The sequence below is a fragment of the Oncorhynchus keta genome, chromosome 17 (genome assembly GCF_023373465.1).
Source record: "Oncorhynchus keta strain PuntledgeMale-10-30-2019 chromosome 17, Oket_V2, whole genome shotgun sequence".
Taxonomy (NCBI): Eukaryota; Metazoa; Chordata; class Actinopteri; order Salmoniformes; family Salmonidae; genus Oncorhynchus; species Oncorhynchus keta.
Window position 1 is genome coordinate 59,491,256 of NC_068437.1, and position 15,380 is coordinate 59,506,635.

Sequence of the window (15,380 nt, forward strand, 5' to 3'; positions counted from 1 at the left end):
CAGTACCAGTGATCTACCACCCTGAGCCTAGCAGTACCAGTGATCTACCACCCTGAGCCTAGCAGTACCAGTGATCTACCACCCTGAGCCTGGGTTCCCAAAGTGTCTAAGTATCAGGAGTGCTGATCTAGGATCAGTTGGGGTCTTAAATATTAGCCACATTGTCCGAGAGAGATTTGCACGGTTATCAGTGTTCTCATATTTCAAATACTGCTCATCTTTCTGCTCATCTTTCTGCTCATCTTACTGCTCATCTTACTGCTCATCTTTCTGCTCATCTTTCTGCTCATCTCACTGCTCATCTTACTGCTCATCTTACTGCTCATCTTACTGCTCATCTTACTGCTCATCTTTCTGCTCATCTTTCTGCTCATCTTTCAAATACTGCTTATCTTGCTGCTCATCTTTCTGCTCATCTTTCTGCTTATCTTTCAAATACTGCTTATCTTGCTGCTCATCTTTCTGCTCATCTTACTGCTCATCTTTCTGCTCATCTTTCTGCTTATCTTTCAAATACTGCTTATCTTGCTGCTCATCTTACTGCTCATCTTACTGCTCATCTTTCTGCTCATCTTTCTGCTCATCTTTCAAATACTGCTTATCTTGCTGCTCATCTTACTGCTCATCTTTCTGCTCATCTTTCTGCTTATCTTTCAAATACTGCTTATCTTGCTGCTCATCTTACTGCTCATCTTACTGCTCATCTTTCTGCTCATCATCTTTCTGCTTATCTTTCAAATACTGCTCATCTTACTGCTCATCTTTCTGCTCATCTTTCTGCTCATCTTTCTGCTCATCTTTCAAATACTGCTCATCTTTCTGTTCATCTTGCTGCTCATCTTACTGCTCATCTTGCTGCTCACTTACTGCTCATCTTGCTGCTCATCTTTCTGCTCATCTTACTACTCATCTTTCTGCTCATCTTACTGCTCATCTTTCTGCTCATCTTACTACTCATCTTTCTGCTCATCTTACTGCTCATCTTACTGCTCATCTTACTGCTCATCTTTCTGCTCATCTTTCTGCTCATCTTTCAAATACTGCTTATCTTGCTGCTCATCTTTCTGCTCATCTTTCTGCTTATCTTTCAAATACTGCTTATCTTGCTGCTCATCTTTCTGCTCATCTTACTGCTCATCTTTCTGCTCATCTTTCTGCTTATCTTTCAAATACTGCTTATCTTGCTGCTCATCTTACTGCTCATCTTACTGCTCATCTTTCTGCTCATCTTTCTGCTCATCTTTCTGCTTATCTTTCAAATACTGCTTATCTTGCTGCTCATCTTACTGCTCATCTTTCTGCTCATCTTTCTGCTTATCTTTCAAATACTGCTTATCTTGCTGCTCATCTTACTGCTCATCTTACTGCTCATCTTTCTGCTCATCTTTCAAATACTGCTTATCTTGCTGCTCATCTTACTGCTCATCTTTCTGCTCATCTTTCTGCTTATCTTTCAAATACTGCTCATCTTACTGTTCATCTTGCTGCTCATCTTACTGCTCATCTTGCTGCTCACCTTTCTGCTCATCTTTCTGCTCATCTTACTACTCATCTTTCTGCTCATCTTACTGCTCATCTTTCTGCTCATCTTACTACTCATCTTTCTGCTAATCTTTCTGCTCATCTTACTGCTCATCTTACTGCTCATCTTTCTGCTCATCTTTCTGCTCATCTTTCTGCTCATCTTACTACTCATCTTTCTGCTCATCTTACTACTCATCTTTCTGCTCATCTTACTACTCATCTTTCTGCTCATCTTTCTGCTCATCTTTCTGCTCATCTTACTGCTCATCTTACTGCTCATCTTTCTGCTCATCTTTCTGCTCATCTTTCAAATACTTTGAGCATTTAGCAAACGGCTTCTCTATTGGTTCCATTGCAACAGGCAATCTCAATCATGCCCAGATAATGGATTTGAAAGACTTCGGATACTATTTGAACCCAGGTGAGATGATATATTTTCACCTTCAACTCTGCCTCCAGCTCAGCCACACGCCGCTCCAACATCCGACGCTCCTGATGAGAGACAGAGACAGAGAGAGAGAGAGATTGACAGAGAGAGAGAGAGAGACAGAGAGAGAGAGAGACAGAGAGAGAGAGACAGAGAAACAGAGACGTGAGAGAGAGAGAGAGAGAGAGAGAGAGAGAGAGAGAGAGAAGAGAGCATGAGAGAGAGAGATACAGACAGAGAGAGAGACAGAGAGAGAGTGAGAGAGAGAGAGACAGAGAGAGAGAGACAGAGACAGAGACAGAGAGAGAGAGAGAGAGAGCGAGATACAGACAGAGAGAGAGAGACAGAGAGAGAGACGTGAGAGAGAGAGAGACAGACAGAGAGAGAGAGACAGAGACAGAGAGAGAGACAGCGTGAGAGAGCGAGATACAGACAGAGAGAGACATTGACAGAGATAGAGAGAAACAGAGACATTGACAGAGACAGAGAGAGAGAGAAAGAGAGACAGAGAGAGACAGCGACATTGACAGAGAGACAGAGAAACAGAGACAGAGAGAGGAACGAAGAAAGCGTTTCAGGCAGCAGTAGCCAGTCGTGAGGCCAGGCTCAGCATCAGGTGTTTGACACTAGTTACTGTACACACAACACAAGCCACACACGACAGGAAGGAGAGACATACCTTCTTCTCCATCTCTAGCATTGCTGAACAATCACTAAAGCGCTCCTGTCTCTGTAGGACACAACACACAGACCAGTATTACCGTGTTATACAGTATGCAGTTCAATTGAAAGGCTGTAGGAGACTGTTTATCACGGTCATTATGAAACGTATAATGGTTGTTAGTGTATGTTACGTTTGAGCTGTCTCCACACTGTCATTCCGGGATGTTCTGTAATACCGCCACTGAACACAAGGGGCACTATTTTCTAACCTCACAGCCTCAGTCCACCAAAAAGTTAGCAATGCCAATAAGTACATGTAAAATCCCGTAGAGAATGTGAACCACATGCTAACGAGCGCATTGCGAAGATTTTATACAGTCTCTTGACCTAAACTACTTATCCGTACACCCTTCCTGTACCCAGGTCGACTCGAAGGCGAATAAACTACCTCAGTTATTTTCAATAGAAGACACACAGCAATGTAACCTTAACGTGTGACCTGAGCAGGCTTGTCCACACTGTCTGTGTCTCTGTGTCTCTGTGTGTGAGACCTGGTTAGGCTTGTCCACTCTGTCTGTGTCTCTGTGTGTGAGACCTGGTTAGGCTTGTCCACACTGTCTGTGTCTCTGTGTCTCTGTGTGTGAGACCTGGTTAGGCTTGTCCACTCTGTCTGTGTCTCTGTGTGTGAGACCTGGTTAGGCTTGTCCACTCTGTCTGTGTCTCTGTGTCTCTGTGTCTCTGTGTGTGAGACCTGGTTAGGCTTGTCCACTCTGTCTGTGTCTCTGTGTGTGAGACCTGGTTAGGCTTGTCCACTCTGTCTGTCTCTGTGTCTCTGTGTGTGAGACCTGGTTAGGCTTGTCCACTCTGTCTGTGTCTCTGTGTCTCTGTGTGTGAGACCTGGTTAGGCTTGTCCACTCTGTCTGTGTCTCTGTGTCTCTGTGTGTGAGACCTGGGTAGCCTTGTCCACCCCGGAGGGGGGTGAGTCAGTGAGTGAGAGAGAGAGAGAGAGACCTGGGTAGCCTTGTCCAGGTCCAGTCTAGTCTGAGAGACGGTCCTCTGGGTGTCCTGCAGCTGAGACTGTAGTTGACCATTCTCCCTGGACACCATCTCAAACAGCTGGGACAGAAAGACATTACTTTTTCATTCATACAAATATTTTAAAAAAAATGTTTTATCCACTCTACTATAACAAGCAATGTTTGTAATAGAATTTCATCCACTATATATATAGCAAAAACAATGCCAATCCATTTGAGAGAGAGCATGAAACAGAAACAGAGAGAGAGGGAGAGAGTTATAGAGAGAGAGCAGAAGAGAGAGAGGGAAACGGAGAGGTAGAGTTATAGAGAGGGAAACGGAAACAGAGAGGGAGAGTTAGAGAGAGAGGGAAAAGGAAACAGAGAGAGAGAGTTATAGAGAGAGAGAAAAGGAAACAGAGAGAGAGAGTTATAGAGAGCGGAAGAGAGAGAGGGAAACAGAGAGGGAGAGTTATAGAGAGCGGAAGAGAGAGAGGGAAAAGGAGAGAGAGGGAGAGAGTTATATATAGAGAGCGGAAGAGAGAGAGGGAAACGGAAACAGAGAGGGAGAGTTATAGAGAGCGGGAAACTGAAACAGAGAGGGAGAGAGAGCGGGAGACATGGAGAGAGAAAGAGTCTGAAAACAAACAGGATGAGACTCCCAAATATTGACTAGTCCCTTCCAACCATTCAAACTTTATTCCATGTCCCTACCTTCTTGTAATCGTTGGTCTCAGAGCCTCCTCCTCTGTCGATACAGTCGTTACATGACACGTCAGACCTGGGGAAATCACAGGTTAGATATATTATAACGACAGTCAGGAAACAGGACAGAGATATTATAACGACAGTCAGGAAACAGGACAGAGACATTATAATGACTCCTCAGATATTACTCACTACTATGACAGTCAGGAAACAGGACAGAGATATAACGACAGTCAGGAAACAGGACAGAGATATAACGACAGTCAGGTAACAGGACAGAGACATTATAATGACTCACTACTATGACAGTCAGGAAACAGGACAGAGATATTATAATGACAGTCAGGAAACAGGACAGAGATATTATAATGACAGTCAGGAAACAGGACAGAGATATTATAATGACTCACTACTATGACAGTCAGGAAACAGGACAGAGACATTATAATGACAGTCAGGAAACAGGACAGAGATATTATAATGACTCACTACTATGACAGTCAGGAAGCAGGACAGAGATATTATAATGACTCACTACTATGACAGTCAGGAAACAGGACAGAGATATTATAATGACTCACTACTATGACAGTCAGGAAACAGGACAGAGATATTATAATGACTCACTACTATGACAGTCAGGAAACAGGACAGAGACATTATAATGACAGTCAGGAAACAGGACAGAGATATTATAATGACTCACTACTATGACAGTCAGGAAACAGGACAGAGACATTATAATGACTCACTACTATGACAGTCAGGAAACAGGACAGAGATATTATAACGACAGTCAGGAAACAGGACAGAGATATTATAATGACAGTCAGGAAACAGGACAGAGATATTATAACGACAGTCAGGAAACAGGACAGAGACATTATAATGACAGTCAGGAAACAGGACAGAGATATTATAATGACAGTGAGGAAACAGGACAGAGATATTATAATGACAGTCAGGAAACAGGACAGAGATATTATAATGACAGTCAGGAAACAGGACAGAGATATTATAATGACAGTCAGGAAACAGGACAGAGATATTATAATGACAGTCAGGAAACAGGACAGAGACATTATAATGACAGTCAGGAAACAGGACAGAGATATTATAATGACTCACTACTATGACAGTCAGGAAGCAGGACAGAGATATTATAATGACTCACTACTATGACAGTCAGGAAACAGGACAGAGATATTATAATGACTCACTACTATGACAGTCAGGAAACAGGACAGAGACATTATAATGACAGTCAGGAAACAGGACAGAGATATTATAATGACTCACTACTATGACAGTCAGGAAGCAGGACAGAGATATTATAATGACTCACTACTATGACAGTCAGGAAACAGGACAGAGACATTATAATGACTCACTACTATGACAGTCAGGAAACAGGACAGAGATATTATAACGACAGTCAGGAAACAGGACAGAGATATTATAATGACAGTCAGGAAACAGGACAGAGATATTATAATGACTCACTACTATGACAGTCAGGACAGAGACATTATAATGACTCATTATAATGACAGTCAGGAAACAGGACAGAGACATTATAATGACAGTCAGGAAACAGGACAGAGATATTATAATGACTCACTACTATGACAGTCAGGAAACAGGACAGAGATATTATAACTCACTACTATGACAGTCAGGAAACAGGACAGAGATATTATAATGATAATGACAGTCAGGAAACAGGACAGAGATATTATAATGACAGTCAGGAAACAGGACAGAGACATTATAATGACAGTCAGGAAACAGGTCAGAGATATTATAATGACAGTGTGGAAACAGTACAGAGATATTATAATGACAGTCAGGAAACAGGACAGAGATATTATAATGACAGTCAGGAAACAGGACAGAGATATTATAATGACAGTCAGGAAACAGGACAGAGATATTATAATGACAGTCAGGAAACAGGACAGAGACATTATAATGACAGTCAGGAAACAGGACAGAGATATTATAATGACAGTCAGGAAACAGGACAGAGATATTATAATGACAGTCAGGAAACAGGACAGAGATATTATAATGACAGTCAGGAAACAGGACAGAGACATTATAATGACAGTCAGGAAACAGGACAGAGATATTATAATGACAGCCAGGAAACAGGACAGAGACATTATAATGACAGTCAGGAAACAGGACAGAGATATTATAATGACAGTCAGGAAACAGGACAGAGATATTATAATGACAGTCAGGAAACAGGACAGAGATATTATAATGACAGTCAGGAAACAGGACAGAGATATTATAATGACAGTCAGGAAACAGGTCAGAGACATTATAATGACAGTCAGGAAACAGGACAGAGATATTATAATGACTCACTACTATGACAGTCAGGAAACAGGACAGAGACATTATAATGACTCACTACTATGACAGTCAGGAAACAGGACAGAGATATTATAATGACAGTCAGGAAACAGGACAGAGATATTATAATGACAGTCAGGAAACAGGACAGAGATATTATAATGACAGTCAGGAAACAGGACAGAGATATTATAATGACAGTCAGGAAACAGGACAGAGATATTATAATGACAGTCAGGAAACAGGACAGAGATATTATAATGACAGTCAGGAAACAGGACAGAGATATTATAATGACTCACTACTATGACAGTCAGGAAACAGGACAGAGACATTATAATGACAGTCAGGAAACAGGACAGAGATATTATAATGACTCACTACTATGACAGTCAGGAAACAGGACAGAGACATTATAATGACAGTCAGGAAACAGGACAGAGATATTATAATGACTCACTACTATGACAGTCAGGAAGCAGGACAGAGATATTATAATGACTCACTACTATGACAGTCAGGAAACAGGACAGAGATATTATAATGACAGTCAGGAAACAGGACAGAGATATTATAATGACAGTCAGGAAACAGGACAGAGATATTATAATGACAGTCAGGAAACAGGACAGAGACATTATAATGACAGTCAGGAAACAGGACAGAGATATTATAATGACAGTCAGGAAACAGGACAGAGATATTATAATGACAGTCAGGAAACAGGACAGAGACATTATAATGACAGTCAGGAAACAGGACAGAGATATTATAATGACAGTCAGGAAACAGGACAGAGACATTATAATGACAGTCAGGAAACAGGACAGAGATATTATAATGACAGTCAGGAAACAGGACAGAGATATTATAATGACAGTCAGGAAACAGGACAGAGATATTATAATGACAGTCAGGAAACAGGACAGAGATATTATAATGACAGTCAGGAAACAGGTCAGAGATATTATAATGACAGTCAGGAAACAGGACAGAGATATTATAATGACTCACTACTATGACAGTCAGGAAACAGGACAGAGACATTATAATGACTCACTACTGACAGTCAGGAAACAGGACAGAGATATTATAATGACAGTCAGAAACAGGACAGAGATATTATAATGACTCACTGACAGTCAGGAAACAGGACAGAGATATTATAATGACAGTCAGGAAACAGGACAGAGATATTATAATGACAGTCAGGAAACAGGACAGAGATATTATAATGACAGTCAGGAAACAGGACAGAGATATTATAATGACAGTCAGGAAACAGGACAGAGATATTATAATGACTCACTACTATGACAGTCAGGAAACAGGACAGAGATATTATAATGACAGTCAGGAAACAGGACAGAGATATTATAATGACAGTCAGGAAACAGGTCAGAGACATTATAATGACAGTCAGGAAACAGGACAGAGACATTATAATGATAACTATGACAGTCAGGAAACAGGACAGAGATATTATAATGACAGTCAGGAAACAGGACAGAGATATTATAATGACTCACTACTATGACAGTCAGGAAACAGGACAGAGATATTATAATGACAGTCAGGAAACAGGACAGAGATATTATAATGACAGTCAGGAAACAGGACAGAGATATTATAATGACAGTCAGGAAACAGGACAGAGATATTATAATGACAGTCAGGAAACAGGTCAGAGATATTATAATGACAGTCAGGAAACAGGACAGAGATATTATAATGACAGTCAGGAAACAGGACAGAGATATTATAATGACAGTCAGGAAACAGGACAGAGATATTATAATGACAGTCAGGAAACAGGACAGAGACATTATAATGACAGTCAGGAAACAGGACAGAGATATTATAACGACAGTCAGGAAACAGGACAGAGACATTATAATGACAGTCAGGAAACAGGACAGAGATATTATAATGACAGTCAGGAAACAGGTCAGAGATATTATAATGACAGTCAGGAAACAGGACAGAGATATTATAATGACAGTCAGGAAACAGGACAGAGATATTATAATGACAGTCAGGAAACAGGTCAGAGATATTATAATGACAGTCAGGAAACAGGACAGAGATATTATAATGACAGTCAGGAAACAGGACAGAGATATTATAATGACAGTCAGGAAACAGGTCAGAGACATTATAATGACAGTCAGGAAACAGGACAGAGATATTATAATGACAGTCAGGAAACAGGACAGAGATATTATAATGACAGTCAGGAAACAGGTCAGAGACATTATAATGACAGTCAGGAAACAGGACAGAGATATTATAATGACAGTCAGGAAACAGGACAGAGATATTATAATGACAGTCAGGAAACAGGACAGAGATATTATAATGACAGTCAGGAAACAGGACAGAGATATTATAATGACAGCCAGGAAACAGGACAGAGACATTATAATGACAGTCAGGAAACAGGACAGAGATATTATAATGACAGTCAGGAAACAGGACAGAGATATTATAATGACAGTCAGGAAACAGGACAGAGATATTATAATGACAGTCAGGAAACAGGACAGAGATATTATAATGACAGTCAGGAAACAGGTCAGAGACATTATAATGACAGTCAGGAAACAGGACAGAGATATTATAATGACTCACTACTATGACAGTCAGGAAACAGGACAGAGATATTATAATGACTCACTACTATGACAGTCAGGAAACAGGACAGAGATATTATAATGACAGTCAGGAAACAGGACAGAGATATTATAATGACAGTCAGGAAACAGGACAGAGATATTATAACGACAGTCAGGAAACAGGTCAGAGATATTATAATGACAGTCAGGAAACAGGACAGAGATATTATAATGACAGTCAGGAAACAGGACAGAGACATTATAATGACAGTCAGGAAACAGGACAGAGATATTATAATGACAGTCAGGAAACAAGACAGAGATATTATAATGACAGTCAGGAAACAGGACAGAGACATTATAATGACAGTCAGGAAACAGGACAGAGATATTATAATGACAGTCAGGAAACAGGACAGAGATATTATAATGACAGTCAGGAAACAGGACAGAGATATTATAATGACAGTCAGGAAACAGGACAGAGATATTATAATGACAGTCAGGAAACAGGTCAGAGACATTATAATGACAGTCAGGAAACAGGACAGAGATATTATAATGACAGTCAGGAAACAGGACAGAGATATTATAATGACAGTCAGGAAACAGGACAGAGACATTATAATGACAGTCAGGAAACAGGACAGAGATATTATAATGACAGTCAGGAAACAGGACAGAGATATTATAATGACAGCCAGGAAACAGCACAGAGATATTATAATGACAGTCAGGAAACAGGTCAGAGATATTATAATGACAGTCAGGAAACAGGTCAGAGATATTATAATGACAGTCAGGAAACAGGACAGAGATATTATAATGACAGTCAGGAAACAGGACAGAGATATTATAATGACAGTCAGGAAACAGGACAGAGATATTATAATGACAGTCAGGAAACAGGTCAGAGACATTATAATGACAGTCAGGAAACAGGACAGAGATATTATAATGACAGTCAGGAAACAGGACAGAGATATTATAATGACAGTCAGGAAACAGGTCAGAGACATTATAATGACAGTCAGGAAACAGGACAGAGATATTATAATGACAGTCAGACAGTCAAACAGGACAGAGATATTATAATGACTCACTACTATGACAGTCAGGAAACAGGACAGAGATATTATAATGACAGTCAGGAAACAGGACAGAGATATTATAATGACTCACTACTATGACAGTCAGGAAACAGGACAGAGATATTATAACGACAGTCAGGAAACAGGACAGAGATATTATAATGACAGTCAGGAAACAGGACAGAGATATTATAACGACAGTCAGGAAACAGGACAGAGATATTATAATGACAGTCAGGAAACAGGACAGAGATATTATAATGACTCACTACTATGACAGTCAGGAAACAGGACAGAGATATTATAATGACAGTCAGGAAACAGGACAGAGATATTATAATGACAGTCAGGAAACAGGTCAGAGACATTATAATGACAGTCAGGAAACAGGACAGAGATATTATAATGACTCACTACTATGACAGTCAGGAAACAGGACAGAGATATTATAATGACTCAGACAGTCAGGAAACAGGACAGAGATATTATAACGACAGTCAGGAAACAGGACAGAGATATTATAATGACAGTCAGGAAACAGGACAGAGATATTATAATGACAGTCAGGAAACAGGACAGAGATATTATAATGACAGTCAGGAAACAGGACAGAGATATTATAATGACAGTCAGGAAACAGGACAGAGATATTATAATGACAGTCAGGAAACAGGTCAGAGACATTATAATGACAGTCAGGAAACAGGACAGAGATATTATAATGACAGTCAGGAAACAGGACAGAGATATTATAATGACAGTCAGGAAACAGGACAGAGATATTATAATGACAGTCAGGAAACAGGACAGAGACATTATAATGACAGTCAGGAAACAGGACAGAGATATTATAATGACAGTCAGGAAACAAGACAGAGATATTATAATGACAGTCAGGAAACAGGACAGAGATATTATAATGACAGTCAGGAAACAGGTCAGAGATATTATAATGACAGTCAGGAAACAGGTCAGAGATATTATAATGACAGTCAGGAAACAGGACAGAGATATTATAATGACAGTCAGGAAACAGGTCAGAGACATTATAATGACAGTCAGGAAACAGGACAGAGATATTATAATGACAGTCAGGAAACAGGACAGAGATATTATAATGACAGTCAGGAAACAGGTCAGAGACATTATAATGACAGTCAGGAAACAGGACAGAGATATTATAATGAAGTCAGGAAACAGGACAGAGATATTATAATGACAGTCAGGAAACAGGTCAGAGATATTATAATGACAGTCAGGAAACAGGACAGAGATATTATAATGACAGCCAGGAAACAGGACAGAGATATTATAATGACAGCCAGGAAACAGGACAGAGACATTATAATGACAGTCAGGAAACAGGACAGAGATATTATAATGACAGTCAGGAAACAGGTCAGAGATATTATAATGACAGTCAGGAAACAGGACAGAGATATTATAATGACAGTCAGGAAACAGGACAGAGATATTATAATGACAGTCAGGAAACAGGTCAGAGACATTATAATGACAGTCAGGAAGCAGGACAGAGATATTATAATGACTCACTACTATGACAGTCAGGAAACAGGACAGAGACATTATAATGACTCACTACTATGACAGTCAGGAAACAGGACAGAGATATTATAACGACAGTCAGGAAACAGGACAGAGATATTATAATGACAGTCAGGAAACAGGACAGAAATATTATAATGACAGTCAGGAAACAGGACAGAGATATTATAATGACAGTCAGGAAACAGGACAGAGATATTATAATGACAGTCAGGAAACAGGACAGAGACATTATAATGACAGTAAGGAAACAGGACAGAGATATTATAATGACAGTCAGGAAACAGGTCAGAGACATTATAATGACAGTCAGGAAACAGGACAGAGATATTATAATGACAGTCAGGAAACAGGACAGAGATATTATAATGACAGTCAGGAAACAGGTCAGAGATATTATAATGACAGTCAGGAAACAGGACAGAGATATTATAATGACAGTCAGGAAACAGGACAGAGATATTATAACGACAGTCAGGAAACAGGACAGACATTATAATGACAGTCAGGAAACAGGACAGAGATATTATAATGACAGTCAGGAAACAGGACAGAGATATTATAATGACAGTCAGGAAACAGGACAGAGACATTATAATGACAGTCAGGAAACAGGACAGAGATATTATAATGACAGCCAGGAAACAGGACAGAGACATTATAATGACAGTCAGGAAACAGGACAGAGATATTATAATGACAGTCAGGAAACAGGACAGAGATATTATAATGACAGTCAGGAAACAGGACAGAGATATTATAATGACAGTCAGGAAACAGGACAGAGATATTATAATGACAGTCAGGAAACAGGACAGAGATATTATAATGACAGTCAGGAAACAGGTCAGAGACATTATAATGACAGTCAGGAAACAGGACAGAGATATTATAATGACAGTCAGGAAACAGGACAGAGATATTATAATGACAGTCAGGAAACAGGACAGAGATATTATAATGACAGTCAGGAAACAGGTCAGAGATATTATAATGACAGTCAGGAAACAGGACAGAGATATTATAATGACAGTCAGGAAACAGGACAGAGATATTATAATGACAGTCAGGAAACAGGTCAGAGATATTATAATGACAGTCAGGAAACAGGACAGAGATATTATAATGACAGTCAGGAAACAGGACAGAGATATTATAATGACAGTCAGGAAACAGGACAGAGACATTATAATGACAGTCAGGAAACAGGACAGAGATATTATAACGACAGTCAGGAAACAGGACAGAGATATTATAATGACAGTCAGGAAACAGGACAGAGATATTATAATGACAGTCAGGAAACAGGACAGAGACATTATAATGACAGTCAGGAAACAGGACAGAGATATTATAATGACAGTCAGGAAACAAGACAGAGATATTATAATGACAGTCAGGAAACAGGACAGAGATATTATAACGACAGTCAGGAAACAGGACAGAGATATTATAATGACAGTCAGGAAACAGGTCAGAGATATTATAATGACAGTCAGGAAACAGGACAGAGATATTATAATGACAGTCAGGAAACAGGTCAGAGATATTATAATGACAGTCAGGAAACAGGACAGAGATATTATAATGACAGTCAGGAAACAGGACAGAGATATTATAACGACAGTCAGGAAACAGGACAGAGATATTATAACGACAGTCAGGAAACAGGACAGAGATATTATAACGACAGTCAGGAAACAGGACAGAGATATTATAACGACAGTCAGGAAACAGGACAGAGATATTATAACGACAGTCAGGAAACAGGACAGAGATATTATAACGACAGTCAGGAAACAGGTCAGAGATATTATAATGACAGTCAGGAAACAGGACAGAGATATTATAACGACAGTCAGGAAACAGGACAGAGATATTATAACGACAGTCAGGAAACAGGACAGTGTGAAGGTGAGATCCATACCTGTTGCTGGCGCGCCCACTGCCTCCAAACCCCTCCTCTCCACTGGGCTCGTTGTCATCAATCTACAGGACCACAGACATCAGCAGGTCAATCAATACATTATGGATGTCAATGTCCCCATTACGACAGGTTATTACCAGGATATAACCTAGTAACCAGTTACAAACGGGACTATGACAGGTTATAATGCCCTGTTGAAAGGTTGTAACCAGGACTAGCTCATGCACTCACCTTGCAGGAGAAATGAGGGTTATGAGCCTTGCTCAAGGGAACAGAGAGATATTTTACCTAGTCGTCTTTTGGTTACTGGCCCAAAGCTCTTAACTGCTCTGCTTCCTGCTGCCCATATATGGCGGCGATGTCATCCTTATGAGCAAGGTTTTAGTAGGGTTACAGGGGTTGGAACCGACATTATTTACCAATCGTTTCGTTCTGAACAGAACCATTCTCTTCACTGTTCTGACCAGCAATATAAAGTTCTGAACCGGTTTTAACCCCGGTTTATATCGTTCCTTTTTTAACCTGTGAAATTAACTGTTTTATTTTTACACGTTTAGCACATTAAATGACTTCACCAATCAGTGCAGACGGAAGAGGTCAGCTAGTTGTTTAGACCAATCAGTGCAGATGGAAGAGGTCAGCTAGTTGTTTAGACCAATCAGTGCAGATGGAGGTCAGCTAGTTGTTTAGACCAATCAGTGCAGGTGGAGGTGGTCAGCTAGTTGTTTAGACCAATCAGTGCAGGTGGATGGTCAGCTAGTTGTTTAGACCAATCAGTGCAGGTGGAGGTGGTCAGCTAGAGGGGGAGGGCTACAGTAGCCTGGGATTCAGAGGGGGGAGGGGCTACAGTAGCCTGGGGTTCAGAGGGGGGAGTGGCTACAGTAGCCTGGGGTTCAGAGGGGGGAACGTCAGGTAGCCTAAACAAGCACAGACACTGGAACAAGTTTCTGAGTGACAGAGTTTTGCATAGACACTATGTTGTGTTTTTTGTGGGACCAAAAAAATGCCCAGAACTTAAAATAACGTAATTAACCGGTTCCCATGCTTTTAAAATAACAGTTCTGTTCTGTAACAGTATAGATCACTTTCGTTCCTGGTTCCGTTACTGTTCCTTGAACATTTGAGTTTTTTCCCCTCCTGTTTTTGGTTCTGTTCCCTGAACCAGTTCTAACCCCTGGTTATAAAGCATGGCTACGACAGTTTACAATGCACTCACCTCTCCAGCCCTCTGAGCTCTCCTCCTGGTCCTCCGTCTCTCCCTGGCGATACGGTCGCTCTCACGTTCCCCTCCACTCGTCTCCTGGCTAGAGGTCGGGGGGCGAGAGGTACCATCCGGTTGAGTCAGCCCCAGCAGGTCAGACTTCTGCAGGTTGGCGATACGGGACCTCCAGCTTACCTCCTGAAGACAATAATACTACAATTATAACAGAATACATAAACGCAGATCACATCCAACATACAGGTGTAACAGATCACATC

General features: G+C 40.3%; 1 protein-coding gene and 1 long non-coding RNA gene across 2 annotated transcripts in view; both read right to left on the reverse strand.

Moving 5' to 3' along the window:
• Positions 1–15,380, reverse strand: part of LOC118381918 (protein phosphatase 1 regulatory subunit 12A-like) — a 112,099-nt gene that overhangs the window by 3,911 nt on the left and 92,808 nt on the right. The window contains exons 17-22 of the mRNA XM_052467054.1: positions 15,118–15,300; positions 13,902–13,963; positions 4,345–4,411; positions 3,626–3,730; positions 2,631–2,681; positions 1,966–2,016 (exon numbers count right to left, since the gene is read on the reverse strand). Coding sequence (XP_052323014.1) covers positions 1,966–2,016; positions 2,631–2,681; positions 3,626–3,730; positions 4,345–4,411; positions 13,902–13,963; positions 15,118–15,300 — 519 coding nt within the window. The remainder of the gene's footprint in view (positions 1–1,965; positions 2,017–2,630; positions 2,682–3,625; positions 3,731–4,344; positions 4,412–13,901; positions 13,964–15,117; positions 15,301–15,380) is intronic.
• Positions 2,690–3,587, reverse strand: LOC127908426 (uncharacterized). The gene is made up of 3 exons (XR_008067302.1): positions 3,366–3,587; positions 3,262–3,305; positions 2,690–3,209 (listed from the first exon to the last, which is right to left on the reverse strand). It is a non-coding gene; the product is annotated as an uncharacterized LOC127908426 (long non-coding RNA).